The sequence below is a fragment of the Scomber scombrus genome, chromosome 20 (assembly GCF_963691925.1).
Source record: "Scomber scombrus chromosome 20, fScoSco1.1, whole genome shotgun sequence".
Lineage (NCBI taxonomy): Eukaryota > Metazoa > Chordata > Actinopteri > Scombriformes > Scombridae > Scomber > Scomber scombrus.
Window position 1 is genome coordinate 22,470,549 of NC_084989.1, and position 18,248 is coordinate 22,488,796.

Below are 18,248 nucleotides of genomic sequence, written 5' to 3' on the forward strand. Positions count from 1 at the left end.
AATAAAAGATGAGCCGAGAGAGGAAGAGGAGGTGATGAAGAAGAGGTGGTGAGAGAAGGAAGGGTTAGTTTTAAAGATGAGATTAAGTGAGTTTAGAGGGGAAGAGGGTCAGTGCAATATTTCGAGGTTCAATTGTCGTTGAAGAGAGTAGATTTAATTCTGGAAAAGAGAATGAGAAAATGGATGAGGGATGATGAAGGGAGCGTCTCCTCACTCACGTCTCTTAGCAAAGCGGCGCCATGACAACAGGTGCCAGCCGGGGCGAGAAGATGCACATGCACCCCTGAGAGAGAGAGAGAAAGAGAGAGAGATGGAGAGAGTGTGCAGGAAGAGTGAGATTGAATGGAAAAAAAGTGTAAAAGTAAACCACAGTAGAAGAAGATGAGGTGATAGTTTCTGATGTCAGTGACCTGCCAGTTTATTGGAGAAGCCTCGTCTCTCTCCTGCAGGGAATCAGTATGTTTATCCTAATGCTTCTATAAGCTCACCCTCGGGAGCCGGCCACAAAGATCCGCTCGGCTATTGGGCGCGTGCTGTTGGCTCAGCAGGGCGGGGTTAAAACCTGCTGGGATGTTTCATATTCATACTCGCCGTGAATACATAATCAGTCCAGCAGGTCACTGTGTGCTGTGCTGTCAGGAGGAAGAGACTCTCTGAGACTTTTTTCTGGATAATTCTTACCTTGACTTTTCTGCGACACCTTGAAGACGAATCCGGATCATGATCGGGATCGTCCGGAGCTTTCGAGAGGCGTGAAAACTTTGCCACTTTCTTCTTATTTTCTTTTTCCTCTTGAGTGTGGAGTGTGGTTCGATCCTCCTGACAGATGCTGGATTCAGTCAGAGGAGGCGATCCAGGCTCGCAGGTTTGGAGGGCAGATGATGACCTATGGCTGAGCGCGACTTGCCCCCCGGTCATCACCTCTGATCCCTATCAGACCTGCCTGAGCAACAGGCTGTGGGGCTGAGAGATCTGCCGAGGAGGGGGGGGCTCTTCTCTGCAATTAACAGGCCCCCGCTCTCGTTGCCATGATCAAACAAGCCAAGAATAAAAATGTCTCATGGGTAAGTGCTGAGGAGAAGCTACTCTTGAACTACTTACTCTCCTGAAAGCAATGTAACGTTTGTCATGCATCGCTATCGATAAGATCTTCCAGTTTATCAGATTATAGAAGACCATTACAGTACATTTCCACTGGTTTTTGATGCTCCTGTGCCCAGTGGTTATTCCAAAGAGAGGCTTAGAGATTTAGGTATTATATAACTACAAGCTACTACATGCCCACTTTATGAAATCTGGTTATCAGTCTGCCAACTCTGCCTGTGTTACAAGGAAGATGACTGATGATGAGTTGACGTTACACACAAATGCTGAATCTCCAAAGAAAATGCACAGCTGTTTGATAATAGTCATAAAATAATAACAATGATAACAGCAGATAAATCCAGTATTTCCTATCTATCTATCCATCTATCCATCTATCTATCTATGTCTCCAGTTTTTTTTAATGTGTGTGTGTGTGAGTTTGATATCTGATTCTTTGCCAGCGCAGACGGATCAGAGGAGATTAGAGCGAGAGTGGCTTTGCGAGGATGAAATCAGCTACTTGGGGGGGAAAAGAGGGGGGTGGGGCAGAGAGGAGGAGAGGAGAGGAGGAAGAGAGGAGAGGATGGAGTTATAGTTTACTACAGAGTTTCTGTCTGCAGACTTAGCCGCTCAGTTCCACTCGGCCTCTATTGTTATGCAATTAACTCTACTCTGTGGAGCTACTGTACGTCAGGTGCAAGTGTCACACAGTCATGGATGGTGTGATGAACCTGAGGCTAAATCCTCCCCTGTGTGTGTGTGGACCACCATATGTTGTGCTCCCCCCCCTTTCAACAGGCACTCATGTTTTTGATGCGGCGATAACTTTGCATCCCCGTCCAGTTTATTGTATGTACATGTGCACGTGTGCATAAATAGAGATGTACTTCTGTGTTCTCCTCCGGAGGGAAACGCTGCTCCACTTTTTACTCAACCCGCCCATATGGCGCATATGTGATGCTGCAGCACTGCGAGCCCTGCTCTCTGTCCTCACATTGAACCTGATCATCGCTGCACACACAGAGCAGGAAAGTTGAGACCCTTCAAATTACTGCAATGCTTGTTAAAAATGATAATAAACAATACTTTTTTTGCAGTTTTAATATGATGTAGCTTATTAGAATCAGCAGTTCTGCACATGCATGGATGCTGATGAAACTGGTGAAATGATTTCCTGGATTAGGAACTCAAACAGGAAATGATCGTACATGCTGGCGCTCTGCTGGCTGTTGTTTACTGTCGTCTTTGTGGTGCGTTCAAGGTAAACCGAGACAGAAAAATGTGAGGTGACACGAGGTAAAACGTTTGATCCGTCTGGGATTTGTCAGCTTCATTGAGCTCTCTGTGGTGTGTGTGTGTGTGTGTGTGAGGACTCTCTAAACAATATACTGATGCTTCTGATAATAGAGATTTTCCAGTTGTTGGCCTAAAAATGGAAATATCCTGAAAAATGCACAAGAGTAGATATAAAATCTGTTAAAACAAAGCAAATTGTGACACCTAATAGCGGAAAAGTGCAAAAAATGTGAGCAGTTCAAACTGATTGCTTCATTTTAATTAATTTTTTAGACCTTTTGATAAGAAAAAAAAATCAGATATTAGGTAAAAAAGACATAAAAGAGAGACATAATTTTGTGTAGCAGATTATGTAAAATTATTTAATTATCTATAATCATGTGGCAGCCTCTCAAATTCATCTCAAGAAGATTCAGAGGACATGCAATAAAATTAAAAGGCTTTAAGCCCTCGGGAGCATTAATGTGATCAGAAGATTTAATGGCAATTTTCCCCCCATGATATTCATTCATTTATTTAACTTTTACAGGAAGTCTCTCGAGACACATTATCTCTATTTCCAAAGGAGACCTGGTCAAAAAGGCAGAGCATGATCAGCGTCACTTGACTTCACAGACAAAGAGAAAGTCTGTAAATAAGCTGATGATTTTATTTTTGAGGGTCACAACCTGCAAAATGACTGATCCGTTCAGTCTGATAACATTTAGAAAGTCTAGAAGAGCCGCTCGATTTAAATCATTTTATCCCCATTCATGTTAGCTGCGGAGCGAAACTGCAAGTTAGCACTCTCAGCTAGTGGAAGTCTCTACTGAGCATGCTGCATGGATGCATTGAGCCCATAGAGAAGAGGTACAGCCCAATTAGATCTGATGTGGGCCGAACCAGTAAAAAGAAAAAAGGAAGGAAGGAAGGAAGGAAAGAGGGAGCAAAGGAAGAAGGGAAGGAAGGAAGGAAGGAAGGAAGGAAGGAAGGAAGGAAGGAAGGAAGGAAGGAAGGAAGGAAGGAAGGAAGGAAGGAAGGAAGGAAGGAAGGAAGGAAGGAAGGAATGAGATATGGAAGGAAGGAAAAAAGAAAGGAAGGAAGGACAGATGGAAGGGAGGAAGGAAAGAAGGAAGGACAGATGGATGGAAGAAAGGAAAGAAGGAAGGAAGGAAGAAGGGGAAGAAGGAAAGATGGAAGGGAGGAAGGAAAGAAGGAAGGACAGATGGAAGGAAGGAAGGAAAGAATGAAGGACAGATGGATGGAAGAAAGGAAAGGAGGGGAGATGGTAGGAAGGAAGGAAGGAGAGATGGAAGGAAGGAAGGATGGAAGGAAGGAAAGAAGGAAGGACAGATGGGAGGAAGAAAGGAAGGAAGGAATAAGGGGAAGAAGGAAAGATGGAAGGGAGGAACGAAAGAAGGAAGGACAAATGGAAGGAAGGAAGGAAAGAATGAAGTACAGATGGATGGAAGAAAGGAAAGGAGGGGAGATGGAAGGAAGGAGAGATGAAGGAAGGAAGGAAGGAAGGAGAGATGGAAGGAAGGAAAAAAGAAAGGAAGGAAGAAGAAGGGGAGGAAGGACAGATGGAAGGAAGGAAGGAAAGAAGGAAGGACAGATGGATGGAAGAAAGGAAAGAAGGAAGGAGAGATGGAAGAAAGGGAGGAAAGGAAGGAAGGATGAAAGGAAAGTGGGCCAGATTGGACCCCTCAGCGGGCCAGTTCTGGCCCACGGGCCGCATGTTTGACACCCTTGCCATAGAGTGTGTGCAGTATATTTTTTGGAAGTGACATTTTTAAGTTCATGCACCACTGAGCAACTTATAGGAATGACTTTGGCTCCATCTCCAACACTTTATCCTCCACTTCTCTCTCTCTCTTTATACATCTGTAGAAAGTTTAGATGCTATTGTGTCTTTTCTTCTTGGTGTCAGATAAGCAACGAATGAGCTGTATGAACAGGAACTTAGTCTGATGCAAATTTTAACATATTGAACATACTAAAACAAAAAGATGAAATAACATCGGTCACATAAGGTAGAAAAACTATATGCTCCCGTTCCTGATGCAGCTCTCATCCTAAACTCCTCCGCTCCACATGACGTCACTCACTCTGACTAAAGGAGCATTAACAGCAAATATACATACAACACTGAATATATGAACTATGAAATTTGCATCATATTTAACTTAATTTACATCCACACAGTATGATGCAACAGACATCTGTGCAAGTGTGTAATTTTTCTTTCAGTTCAACTGTGCAATATCACTCTCAGATATATTATTATTATTATTACACATTATATTCCTCTTAACACACTGTTGCTATTTTTACTTTTTCTGCTGGTTTTACTTCCTATTTATCATTCTTAATTTCTTTATTGATGCTCTTCTCTCCACTTTGCTGCTGTAACGCTGGAAATTTCCCCATCGTGGGACTAATAAGAGATTCTTTTATTTTATCTTTAAATGAATGTAAAGATAAATGATCAGACTTACAAAACAATGCATGAAAAACATGAATTTATTTCATATATTTGTCCTGTTTATTTATAGTATGACCAGTCAAAGCTTACCAGGCTGTCAGTTAGTTGGTCTAGTTGCTAAAAGTCTATTATCAGTTTATATATTTATTATAAAGTAGCAGTATGAGTTAAATTAGGTTGGTAAAAGACTCATAATGACATTAACCCTCCTGTTGTCCTCGAGCCAAGGAAGGAAGGATGGAAAGGAAGGAGGAAGGAAGGATGGAAGAAGGAAGGAAAGGAGGGAAGGAAGAAAAGGAGGGAGGAAGGAAGGGGGGAAGGAAGGGGTGATGGAAGGGAGGAATAAGGAATGAAAGGAGGGAGGAAGGAAGGAACGGATGAAGGAAGGAAGGAGGAAGGAAGGAGGAAAGGAAAGAAGGAAGGAAGGAAGGTAGGAGGGAGAAAGGAAAAGAGGGAGGGAGGAAGGAAGGAAAGAAGGACAGAAGAAAGAAGGAAGGGAGGAAGGTAGGGGGAAGGAAAGAAAGAGAAGGAGGAAGGGAAGAAAGGAAGGAAGGAAGGAAGGAACGGAAGAAGGAAGGAAGGAACGGAAGAAGGAAGGAAGGGAGGGAGGAAGGAAAGAAGGAGGGAGAGAGGAAGGAAGGACAGAAGGAAGTAAAAAGGGGGATGGAGGGAGGAAAGAGAGAGGAAGGAAAGAAAGAGAGAAGGGGGAGGGAGGAAGGACAGATGGAAAGAAGGAACAGTCAAAACAGACGGGGTCAATTTGACCCGGGAGGACGACACAAAGGTTAATTCATCTGGATTGTATTCAGCTCTCTGGATCAAAGTGTCAGACAGAGATAAACACATCTTCTCCTTCATGCTTTAAATAAATAAACTCTGACTTCTGTGTAGAGATTGAAACATTTCTGCTGCTGCTGCTGTAGCTGCAGCTGATCCCAGGTATCTCCTTGTCTATCCAATAAGCTTAATGACTTTTGAGGGCCACATTCATAATCACATGGGTGGGCAGTGCCAGGCGGATTAGGGCTCCAGATGGTGCTGTTACTGCCCGACTCTCTGTCTGTCTGGCCGGGGATGTACAGCTGCAGGAGGTCACATGTTCTACTACAGCGGCGGCCGGCTCCGCCACTGCAGCTCTGCATCACAGCGACTAAAACTTACCAACAGAGGAGAATAATATGCTTTTATAGTGTTTGTGGAGTTGTCAGTTATATATATGTGTGTATGTGTGTGTGTGTGTGTGTTTTCCGGTCTTATAGTCATACAGCGTCATACAGTTTAGTTAACCATGCAACAGATGTCACACCATCAAATTAAAGCTTAATGCCCGGCCAGCAAGAAAAACACTTCAGCGCTAACCATGACACCGCAGAGCTTAAACACTAGACTCTGTGTGTGTGTGTGTGTGTGTGTGTGTGTGTGTGTGTGTGTGTGTGTGTGTGTGTGTGTGCATGTGTGTCCATTCATGCATGCATGTGTGTGTGTGTGTGTGTATGTGGGACTCTTCAGCCGGCTTCACTCCACATGAGGCATGACATTTGCTGTTGGAAGAGCTCTTGAGGATGGCCGCATCTCATTTCCTCTGCTTTTAGATATCACCCTGGTGACACCGGTTGTATTTAAGAGCAGCAGTAGTCAGTCACTGTTATCCCTTCTTTTTTTTCCTTTTTTTTTTTTTGACTGAGGCAGAAGAGAGAGGTTGGCTTTTTTTTATTTTTATTTTTTTATGCCAGGCGTCAGCTGCTTGCACCCTTGGGTCATGGTACTCTGAACAAAAACCAGGGGGATTTGCATAATTCATTACAGTCGCTGTGGAACGGAGAGGCGACACAGGTGTCCCGGGCTTTGTGGGAGGACGAGCATGCCTAAGAAGCCAAAGGTAAAAAAAAACAAAAAAAAACAAAAAAACAAATTAACACACAACCTGTCCTTGTTTCTGTGTGTATCAGCGGCTTATTTCTTTATCCAGAGATTGTGCGATATTATATTACTTGTACTGCTGGCTTGTTTTTTTTGTTTTTTTTGGAACTCTTCGTAGCTTCTATCGCTGTGTTCGGTTTCGACAGCAATCGTGTCACAATCTATATCCTGTCTACGTAGGCCTTTACCCTTTACCCTCTGAACTGCACCTAATATAAGTAGAGCTTAGTTTTTAATCATGCGGATTCATGCGGGACTGTGTGCGTGCCTTCCTTTTTTTTTTTTAGTCCCGTAGAAAAAGAGAGAAAAAGGCATCGATGCTCACGAGGCTTCGACCGCAGCTGAAACACAATCTGCAAGTTGGAAAGAGTTTGTTCATGCACCTGAATGCTGTCTTTGAAACCTGATAATTAGATGATTTAGGGGCAGATTGATTGCATTGTTGTCATGTTATATACTGTATGGGGGCTTTTCTTATGTTAAAATGAAGCAATATCAGTTTATTTTCTCTCTGAATAGCTCATATTATCAAACACCACTGCAAGAAATAGGGGGAATGATAAGGAAGGCTGGCACAAACAAAATACCTTTTTAGATGTCTTTTTTTGGGTCTCAATCCTCAGGTTGGGAACCCTGCAGAAGGGCTGCTCTCTGCCTTCATACTGCCACGTCTCCTAAAGTATAGAGACGAGCTTTTGATGGCTTCTGTTTCAATATAGGTCAGATTAATTGCATATTTTTCATGTGTGTCAGTTTGTTTTGTTGCTTTATATTCAGTGTCTGAACATCTCATATTATCCAACACCACTGCAAGAAATTGCGGATAATTATAAGGAATGTTTGCACGAATAAAAATACCTTAAATATGTCTTTTTTTTATCCTCTCAGTCATCTTTCGCCCCCTTTTTTGGGTCTCAACCCCTGCAGAAGCGTGCTCTCTTTCCCTTTCCACCACCACGTCTCCTTTTGACAGCTCCTGTTTCATGTCGGTCATTTCTTTTTACTCTAAATCCTGGATTGGTGGAAAGGCTGAAGCAGATTTAAATCTCTTTACCGAGAGAAGCAATCATTACAAAGTGAGTCAGGGGGGGATCAAGCGGCGGACGCAAGCAATCGGCCCCCGGTGGGGTGTTATTGTGATGCAGCGCGGCCGTGGACCGTCCCCCCCCACCCCTCCCTCCTGTAAAGATTGTACAGTATACAGACGAGCATGTGACTACACGATGGATGAACTGCTCAAACTGTTTGAACTGTGTTTTAAAAGCTCATTTTAATCTGGAAATGTTTCATCTTTATGTTTAGAATTTAGAAACTGTGATAATTTGACCTGTTTTTGTACTTGTTGATGTATTGTGAAGCTTTTTTCACCGACTTTCTTTTCCTGAAAGCATTTTATGAGTTGTCAATATTGGACTAGAGCATCATTTATTGTAAGCAGCTCTAATTAATCTCAAAGGGAGCGGGAAGCACGACAATTTTGAGGTGTGCACTGATAATAAAACCTGATTTAGATTGAGCTACTCCAGCTATAAAATGAATTATTAGCACATTTCAACAACAAGGAAATTCAAAGTGCTTTATATAAAACATCAAAATGCATCAAGACAGAATATAAAAGCAACATGTGGTGGCATAAAAAGACGTTAAATGTGAAATTAAATGAAGCTAAAATAGAATAAAACAGAAGGAGGAAGGAAGGGAGGAAGAAGGAAGCAAAGGAGGGAGGAAGGAAGGATGGAAGGGAGGGAGGAAGAATGAAGGAAAGGAGGGAGGAAGGAAGGAACGGATGAAGGAAGGAAAGGAGGGAAGGAAGGAAAGGAAGGAAGGAAGGTCGGGGGAAGGAAAGAAAGAGAAGGAGGGAGGGAGGGAGGAAGGAAGGATGGAAAGGAGGAAGGAAGGGAGGAAGAAGGAAGGAAAGGAGGGAGGAAGGAAGGATGGAAGGGAGGAAGAAGGAAGGAAAGGAGGGAGGAACAAGGAAGGAAATGGATTATTAGCACATTTCAACAACAAGGAAATTCAAATTGCTTTATATAAAACATAAAAATGCATCAAGACAGAATATAAAAGCAACATGTGGCAAAATAAAAAGACGTTAAAAGTGTTAAATGTGAAATTAAATGAAGCTAAAATAGAATAAAACAGAAGGAGGAAGAAGGAAGGAAAGGAGGGAGGAAGGAAGGATGGAAGGGAGGAAGAAGGAAGGAAGAAATGGATGAAGGAAGGAAAGAAAGGAAGGAAGGAAGGTCGGGGGAAGGAAAGAAAGAGAAGGAGGGAGGGAGGGTGGAAGGAAGGATGGAAAGGAGGAAGGAAGGGAGGAAGAAGGAAGGAAAGGAGGGAGGAAGGAATGATGGAAGGGAGGAACAAGGAAGGAAATGAATTATTAGCACATTTCAACAACAAGGAAATTCAAAGTGCTTTATATAAAACATAAAAATGCATCAAGACAGAATATAAGAGCAAAATTGTAGCAACATAAAAAGACGTTAAAAGTGTTAAATGTGAAATTAAATGAAGCTAAGATAGAATAAAACAGGAAACTAAAAACTGAAAACGATGATCTATAAAGTGTGCATGAAACATTTGACATATTTTACACTTATATAAAATGTTGAAACACATGAATGAGCCTTTATCTGTGATGCACGTGCTGTAAATACTCACGAGAGCACAAACTGCGTATTAATGCACCGCTGAAAATAATCCTTTAAAAAGTGCTCTACTTACTTTTATTTCACGTTTGCTAAAAGCTACAAAAGCCCAGCTGGTTGTTTTTTTAAAGGAAATGATTAAGCCTACTTAAAAATGGATGCTTTCATTTTTGACCTGTTTTTCACTTAAAAAACAGAACCGGAAGAACAAATTAGTGGATTTGATTACAGGAAACAAAAATAGAGAACATTAGCAACCTTATCCTTCCTTCCTTCCTTCCTTCCTTCCTTCCTTCCTTCCTTTCTTCCTTCTTTCCTTCCTTCCTTCCTTCTGTCCTTCCTTCCTTCCTTCCTTCCTTCTGTCCTTCCTTCCTTCCTTCTGTCCTTCCTTCTGTCCTTACTTCCTTCCTTCCTTCCCACCTTCCTTCCTTCCTACCTTCTGTCCTTCCTTCCTTCCCACCTTCCTTCCTTCCTTCCTTCCTTCCCACCTTCCTTCCTTCCTACCTTCTGTCCTTCCTTCCTTCCTTCTGTCCTTCCTTTATTCCTTTCTTCCTTCCTTCCTTCTGTCCTTCTGTCCTTCCTTCATTTCTTCCTTCTGTCCTTCCTACCTACCTTCCTTCCTTCCCACCTCCCTTCCTTCCGTCCTTCCTTCCTTCCCACCTTCCTTCCTTCCCACCTTCCTTCCTTCTTTCCTACCTTCCTACTTTCCTTCCTTCCATCCTTCCTACCTACCTTCCTTCCTTCCTTCTGTCCTTCCTTCCCACCTTCCTTCCTTCCCTCCTTCCTGCCTTCCTTCCTTCGTTCTGTCATTCCATCCTTCCTTCTTTCCTTCCTTCTTTAATTCCTTCTTTCCTTCCTAAGATCTAAGATCAGCTGTTAGGGTAAATGTTCCCATTAAGCACCAAAGCCCAGCTGTTTTTTTTTTTGTGAATGATTAAGCCTACTTAAAAATGAACACATTCATTTTTGACTTTTTTTTCTCGTAGACTCACTTAAAAAACGGAACCGGAAGAAAAAAATTAGTGGATTTGATTACAGGAAACAAAAATAGAGAACATTAGCAACCTGATCCTTTAATGATGTCGGACTAATCTGCCAAACTGCCGGTCTCTCGTTCTCCCTCGTCATATTATTAGGACTCATGCTCAGTGTTGCTAAGGTTACAGATTACTAGTTACTCTATTTAAAATGTAATAAGTAATGTAACTAGTTCAATGACTTCATCAAAGTAATGTAACTTATTACATTTGATGACTTTTCTAATGTTCTAACCAATGTTTTCAGCTGTTAGGGTAAATGTTCCCTCCATCTGTCCTTCCTTCTTTCCTTCCTTTTTTCCTTCCTTCCTTCCTTCTGTCCTTCCTTCCTTCCTTCCTTCATTCCTCCCTTCCTTCCTTCATTCCTCCCTTCCTTCCTTCCTTCTGTCCTTCCTTCTGTCCTGACTTCCTTCCTTTTGTCCTTCCTTCCTTACTTCCTTCTGTCCTTCCTTCTTTCCTTCCTTCCTTTCTTCCTTCCTTCCTTCTGTTCCATCCATCTTTCCTTTCTTCCTTCCTTCCTTCTGTCCTTCCTTCCTTCATTCCTCCCTTCCTTCCTTCTGTCCTTACTTCCTTCCTTCTGTCCTTCCTTCCTTACTTCCTTCTGTCCTTCCTTCTTTCCTTCCTTCCCTTCTTCCTTCCTTCCTTCTGTCCTTCCTTCTTTCCTTTCTTCCTTCCTTCCTTCTGTCCTTCCTTCCTTCCTTCATTCCTCCCTTCCTTCCTTCTGTCCTTCCTTCTGTCCTTACTTCCTTCCTTCTGTCCTTCCTTCCTTACTTCCTTCTGTCCTTTTTTCTTTTCTTCCTTCCTTCCTTCCTTCCTTCCTTCCTTCCTTCCTTCCTTCTGTCCTTCCATCCTTCCTTCCTTCCCTCCTTCCTTCCTGCCATCCTTCCTTCCTTCCTTCCCACATTGCTTCCTTCCTTCCCACCTTCCTTCCTTCCATCCTTCCTTCCATCCTTCCCACCTTCCTTCCTTCCTTCCTTCCTTCCTCCCTCCCTACCTAACTATCTAAGATCAGCTGTTAGGGTAAATGTTCCCATTAAGCACCAAAATCTAAGTCCAGCTGTTTTTCATGGATACTGACATGATTTATAAGGGAGATCATTTCTTATAAAGCAACATTTATCTCTCATTTGAAAATGTATTCATTAGTTCATGTAGATTTTGGAATATAAAATAAAGATATTTGATGAATAAAGTGGGTTTAATTGGTACTTAATTGGTATTGACTGCATTAAAGCCCATGTGTGCTCCAAATAAGCCCACATCATGATTTATTTACTAAATATAAAGAAAAATATTGATTTAAAAGAATTAAAAACAGCAATATGTGTATTCAGTAACATGTTCAATATTAAAAAATGAGGAAAAAACCCTCCTGAGTAAAATCTTAAAGGTCTGACTTTGTAATCATCAACATTTTCATGCAAGGAAAGGCACGTTGCAATAAGCTAAACAGGTCAAATTTTGGGTTTAAGACTCAATTTTTGTCTCAGATTATAGTGATATTCATGCAAGTAGACGTTAACTGTCCAGAGTGTTAATAAAGCCTGCAACTAAATGTTATTTTCATTATCAATTCACCTGTCGATTAGTCATTTGGTCTTTAAAATGACACCCAGGAGCCAAAATGCAACACTAAACTGTCACTAAAACCCCAAAGATATTGAATTTATGGTCATAGAGGACTTTAAAAAAGCAGAAAACATCCACATTAAAGAAGCTGAGAGAGCATTTTAGCACATTTTAATTTCTTAGCTGGCAAATAACTAACTCTGCAGATCCATTAATCATTGCAGCTCTGGTGTTAATGTGCTATAAGTCAATGCAGTGTCGTCTTAAGTGGCAAAACAAGCCAGTTTGGCCTACCTGACTAATCTGCCAAATTGCTGGTCTCCTTTGTTCCCCCTCGCTCTGTTTGCACGAGCCTATTAATCATGTTATCAGGGAGTGATGACCCATGCAAGAAAAAGCATGTTTCAATTAAGCAATTAAGGTAAAAGTTAATGTTTAAGACTCAGTTTAATGTTTAAGATTACGGTGATGTTCAGATAAGTAGAGGTTGACCGTCCAAGGTGCAACTATCATTATCAATTAATGTGTCAATTAGTCATTTAGTCTTTAACCCTCCTGTTGTCCTCGAGTCAAGGAAGGAAGGGAGGAAGGAAGGATGGAAGGGAGGAAAGGAGGAAGGGAGGAAGAAGGAAGGAAAGGAGGGAGGAATGAAGGAAAGGAGGAAGGAGGGAGGAAGAAGGGAGGAAAGGAGGAAGATGGGAGGAAGAAGGAAGGAAAGGAGGGAGGAAAGGAGGAAGGGAGGGAGGAAGGAAGGAAAGGAGGAAAAAGGAAGGAAGGAAGGAAGGAAGGGAGGAAGGGATAAAAGGAAGAAGAAGGGAGGAAAGGAGGGAGGAAGGAAGGGAAGGAAGGGAGGAAAGGAGGGAGGAAGGAAGGAAGGTTGGAGGAAAGAAGGAAGGAAGGAAGGTAGGAGGGAGGGAGGAAAGAAGGAAGGAAGGGAGGAAGGTAGCGGGGAGGAAAAAAAGAGAGAAGGAGGGAGGGAGGAAGCACAGACGGAAGGAAGGAAGGGAGGAAAGAAGGAACAGTCAAAACAGACGGGGTCAATTTGAACAGGGAGGACGACACAAAGGTGGAGAAGCTGGAGAAGCACATTTTAGTTTCTTAGCTGGCAAATAACTTCTCTGCAGATCCATTAATCATTGCAATTCTGGTGTTAATGCATTATAAGTCAATGCAATGTCCTCTTAAAGTGGCAAAACAAGCCAGTCTGTGTGTGTGTGTGTGTGTGTGTGTGTGTGTGTGTGTGTGTGTGCATGAGTAACCCAAACCCCCCTAATCACCCGATATCAAGCTCCACTTTTAACTAATTAAAAAAGATCGTTCTCTACAGTTAGCACGCTGCCAAAAACCTCTCCTGTGATGTGATGTGAGCGTATCATCGCCCCTCATGTGAGCGTCTCTATCGGTGCATTTTCATCTATCGTGTCTTTATGTCAGCAGAGGGCAAGCGGACAGCGAGTTTAATCTGACCCTGTGTGTTTGCATTCACACATACACACACATACACACACATACATACACACATGCAAGTACAAGTGTGTCACCCTCCTCCTGCCTGTGTTTGCTCAACCTGTGCGTGACTGTGTTGGTCGCAACGGTCCCCAATTTGCCGGCTGAAGAGTTTTTCCTATGACTCCATGTGGGACAGGCCGATGTGTTGATGTGTGCAGCGAGCGTGAAGTGACTCAGTTAGCGCTGCACACAACACAACACTGCATTACACTACATTGCACTGGACCACACTGGACTGCAGCCGTACATGTCAGCGCCTCAGAAGTCATCGGTCTTAGCTGTCCTGCAACTCCCGAGCTCATGATCTTCATTCCTCTGGGCATGCTTGATAAGCGGCCCCTGTCTCCGCGGATTAATCGCATCACGAGATGGGTAAGCTTTTAGTTTACCCTTTTTTTTCCTCCAGTTTAAATCGGGAGTGTTTTTGTGGTAATTTGCTAATTTGGCTGGAGTGTGCATGAGTTAGTGTGATGTGTGCACAGGTTCAGGTTTGACTCACTCGGCTAACAGGATGCCCTTTGGTGGAGTGGAGAGGTGGAAACAGCAGTCGAACTCAGAGATTCAGCAGGAAGCAGAACAGCTGGGGCTCCTCTCTTCCTCTCTCATCCTCTCTTTCACTCTCTTCTCATTTTCCCAACTCTCTCTCTTTCTCTCTCTCTCTCTCTTTCTCTCATTGTCTGTAATTAGAGATGGTCCCCGGGGCTCAAGTGGCCTGACGTGTGTGTGTGTGTGTGTGTGTAGCTAGGTAACCTGAGTCAGATGCTGGCTGCCGGCCCCGAGGGTTTCATTAGATGTGAATCACAGTCACATCGGGGCCCAGCGTGGATTCTCCTGTCAGATTCTGCACTCCTCTTTTTAGATTCACACTTTTAAATTTACTGCTATCATTAGCACCGCTGCTTTTTGACATTGAAAAATATGTTTTTACGCATAAAAACCTTTTTATTCTATTTAAAGGGAGAGTTTCATCAGCAACTTTACAGGTCTGTGTTTATGTCCTTGGGCTCTACTGGAATATTTTTGCATGATTTACAGTTAATAACTCCTTATTTAGCTCATACTGACTCTATATGCAGCCGCTCAGTTCAGCCTCTGTCTGAAACAAGCTGTTTTAGCTCCTGTCTCTTTAAGGCCCCTCCCTCCTCTTCTGTTCTGATTGGATTTTGTCTTAATCCGAAGAAATATCCAAACAGACATTCAGTTCCACATACGTGTGCAAATATCAGGAATTTAACTTGCATGAGAGTAGGGCTGGGCGATATGGACAAAACTAAGTATCACGATATATTTGACCAAATACCTCGATATCGATATTGCAACGATAATGTAGAGATGACTGTTGATGCTTTCACAGAGTATTTACACAATGAAATGTTTGATAAATAATCCTCAGTAATGTGGATATAATGACAAAGTGGGTAAAAAGTGAATAACAGAACAGCTAGAACAGTCTGGTAAGTTCAGAAAATTACACACATTTACAGTAATGCAACATTTAAAACCAGGAAAAGAAAAACTGATGACATATCACGATATTACGATATCCTAAATCTAAGACCATATCTAGTCTCATATCACGATATCGATATATATTGATATATTGCCCATCCCTACATGAGAGCAGATGATCTTCTCTGGTTTATTTACAGCACTGTGTAATATAATGACTGCTACTTTGGTGTCTATATTGTCACGCAACACTTCTGCTTTTGAGAAGTCGGGGTTTACTTGTCACTAATTTTGTGTTAAAAGTATGTTTTGGAGCGCTGACTTGTAGCCCAATAACGTCTGCCTCACTAAAACTACAGCTGAAGTGATTATTTTTCATCCAGTGTTCATACCTTCAACTCCGACAACTCCTAGGAGATCAGCCATAGCTCTACAACTGATTCCTTTTGGCTTGTGAGCGCTCAAAATGAAGCAATGCCTGGGTTGTTTTTTTAGAGGCCTGAAAAGATTGAAGAAGTCTTTCACCCATAAAAAAAGCAAAACTTGAAGAAAATATAAAGATAAATTAGTATAACAGATATTTTTCTTGCCTCTTTTATTCTCTCATGACCCCTTTCAAGATTATAGCTTCAACCAGATATAGACTGTTCTCCTCTAAATTGAATTATTTTATACTGCATGTCTTTTTTAAAGTCTCTGTAAAAGTAGGGCAACAAAATAAGCCTTAAGACTATATAGACTTCTGTGGGGGGATTTTTTATTTTTATTTTTTTTCCCCCTAGTTAAACATTTGAAAGATTTATCCTCCGGCACTTGAAGTCTTCTTGGAGAGTTTCATTTGTGTAATAGCATTCTTGGCAAGGCGAAACCCCCTCTTGACAGATCTTCAGTGATCTAATTGTGGTGTGTTTTAGCCCATTAGTGGTTCTTTTAAAAGTTTACTGAACGTCCCGAACATCATATATATGAATCATGGCTTTTTATAATAGCACATTTGACAGAAATCAAAACACCGCTGATGTCTTTGGATATTATTTCTGTCATTGGCACGATCCTTTTGGGGTCAGAATCAATCAATTATCTTCAGTATCTGTTCTTTCTGTCCTCTGTTATGATGTCTCCAGCTTTATGATGTTGTATTGATGTAATACAGAATAACTCGTGATCTTCAAGTGCTTCATCACCGGAGAGAGAGTGTGTTTGGCAGTGCGGAGAGGGTTTAGTTTTGGGCTGTTTACTTTAATAGTGAGTGGTGGCCACTGTGGACTCACATTAGTGTGAAAAGCCCACCTGCGTCCACTCCTGATATGGCAGTATAGAGCGAGCGTGTGTCCTCGAGTCAAGGAAGGAAGGAAAGATGGAAGGAAGGGTGGAAAGGAAGGAAAGAAGGAAGAAAAGGAGGGAAGGAAGGAAAGATGGGAAGGATGGAAGGAAGGAAAGATGGGAGGAAGGAAGGAAAAAAGGAGGGAGGATGGGAGGAAAAGAAAGGAAAGAAGGAAGGATGGAAGGAAGGAAGGAAGGAAAGAAGGAAGGAGGAAGGAAAGATGGGAAGGATGGAAGGGAGGAAAGGAAAGAAGGAAGGGAGGAAAGATGGAAGGAAGTAAGGAAAAAAAGGAGGGAGGGAGGGAGGAAGGAAGGGAGGAAAGGAAAGGAAAGAAGGTAGGATGGAAGGAAGGAAGGATGGAAAGAAGGAAGGAAGGAAGGACGGAAGGGAGGAAAGGAAAGAAGGAAGGGAGGAAGGATGGAAGGAAGGAAAGGAGGGAGGAAGGAATTACTGTGAATGCCACCTGTGTCCACTCCTGATATGGCAGTATAGAGCGACCATGTGTCCTCGAGTCAAGGAAGGAAGGAAAGATGGAAGAAAGGAAGTAAGGAATGATGGAAGGAAAGAAGGAAGGAAGGAAGGAAGGAAGTTCTGAGTCTGTTTCTGTCTCTGAGGTTGAACTATGTCTCTAATAGGCATCAGTAAAATGTAGAGATACACGTTTAATGAGGTAAATTACAATAAAAAGTTGAACCGTGCAAGAAAAACTTCACTTTTTACAGATTTAAAGTGGCTATAATCAATATTTCTTTTTTATAATAGATGTCAGCAGTGTTGCGTATAAACCTGCAGACAATTATCACCCGACTGTGCAGCTCCCCTTCGGCTTTACGGAGCTTTATAGCGATTTGCAGCTCATGGTTTAGCTGTCTGGCTGCAACTTTTTACTGTTTTTGTGTGCTCTCCGTAGTATTGATTTCAGCCACAGCAGACAGCAGCTTTCTAAAAAAAAACCCAAACTGAATGTGCTTTAACTATTCAGCACCAAACTAAACAGACACAGTTAGCAGCTAGAAGGTGAAGATAGTGAAGCAATCAGCAGATACAGAGACAGATATTTCCCTCGGGAGTTGATAGAGACCAAAAATAGAGCTAGAAGTGAGTGAATATTGGACTTATACTCATCAGGAGGACAGAAACATGGCTCCAAATAAGTAAATTCAACATATAAGATAAGAAAAGATCAACTTTAATGTCGTGAGAGAAATTTGTCTTGTGCAAAAGTGATACACAATACATGACAATACAATATATAGTCGATATAATACGTAACTGACAAGACAATGCATTGGTGCACTAATGCAAAAAGTGCTTCACAGAGCTGCAAATCACAAAAATAAATGGTAATGCAAGAAAAAAAATCAACTTAAAAGGTGATTATATATTAGTGATGAGCTCAGAAGTTGTTCCTGCTGCACACAAGCGGCTAAAAAAATCAGTTAATGCAGGTTTAAGAGCCATTTTTTACGTATGTTTTTTGTAATTGACCCACGTTAAAATGCATTAACCCAAAATATTTACAGTGTAGTAGAGCACAGAACTGTATTTACCTACATGGAGCCAACATAATCAACACTCTGTGCTCTGTGGATTCCAGTTTAAAAGCGGACTAATGGTGCAAAGAGTTTTGTTGGTGTGTGTGTAATAATCAGAGACTCTTAGCTCAGTTTCATCAATGTATTTTAACTTAAGCTTAACAACACACACACAATGAATTATAGACAGAACAGCCAAAATGCAGACATATTTAATCAGACCTCAATATTAGCAACTGCACTGGGATGTTTGCTCTCTTCTGCTTTCTTATCTCGCTGCTGTATCGAGCCGCTGGTACCTCGATGCAGCTAGATTCAATACTTTAAACAACTTTATTAGGTGGATATTACTGTAGAGACACTCAGCTTCCAGTTAGCTATCATAGAACAGCTCTGCAATGAAACTGTATC

General features: G+C 41.9%; 1 protein-coding gene across 1 annotated transcript in view; it reads left to right on the forward strand.

The window, feature by feature from the left end:
- The first annotated feature begins 1,028 nt into the window (after positions 1 to 1,028).
- LOC134002134 (ADP-ribosylation factor-like protein 5B) overlaps positions 1,029 to 18,248 on the forward strand; it is a 23,745-nt gene continuing 6,525 nt past the window's right edge. Inside the window, exon 1 of the mRNA XM_062441416.1 lies at positions 1,029 to 1,064. Within this exon, the coding sequence (XP_062297400.1) occupies positions 1,029 to 1,064 (36 nt within the window). The remainder of the gene's footprint in view (positions 1,065 to 18,248) is intronic.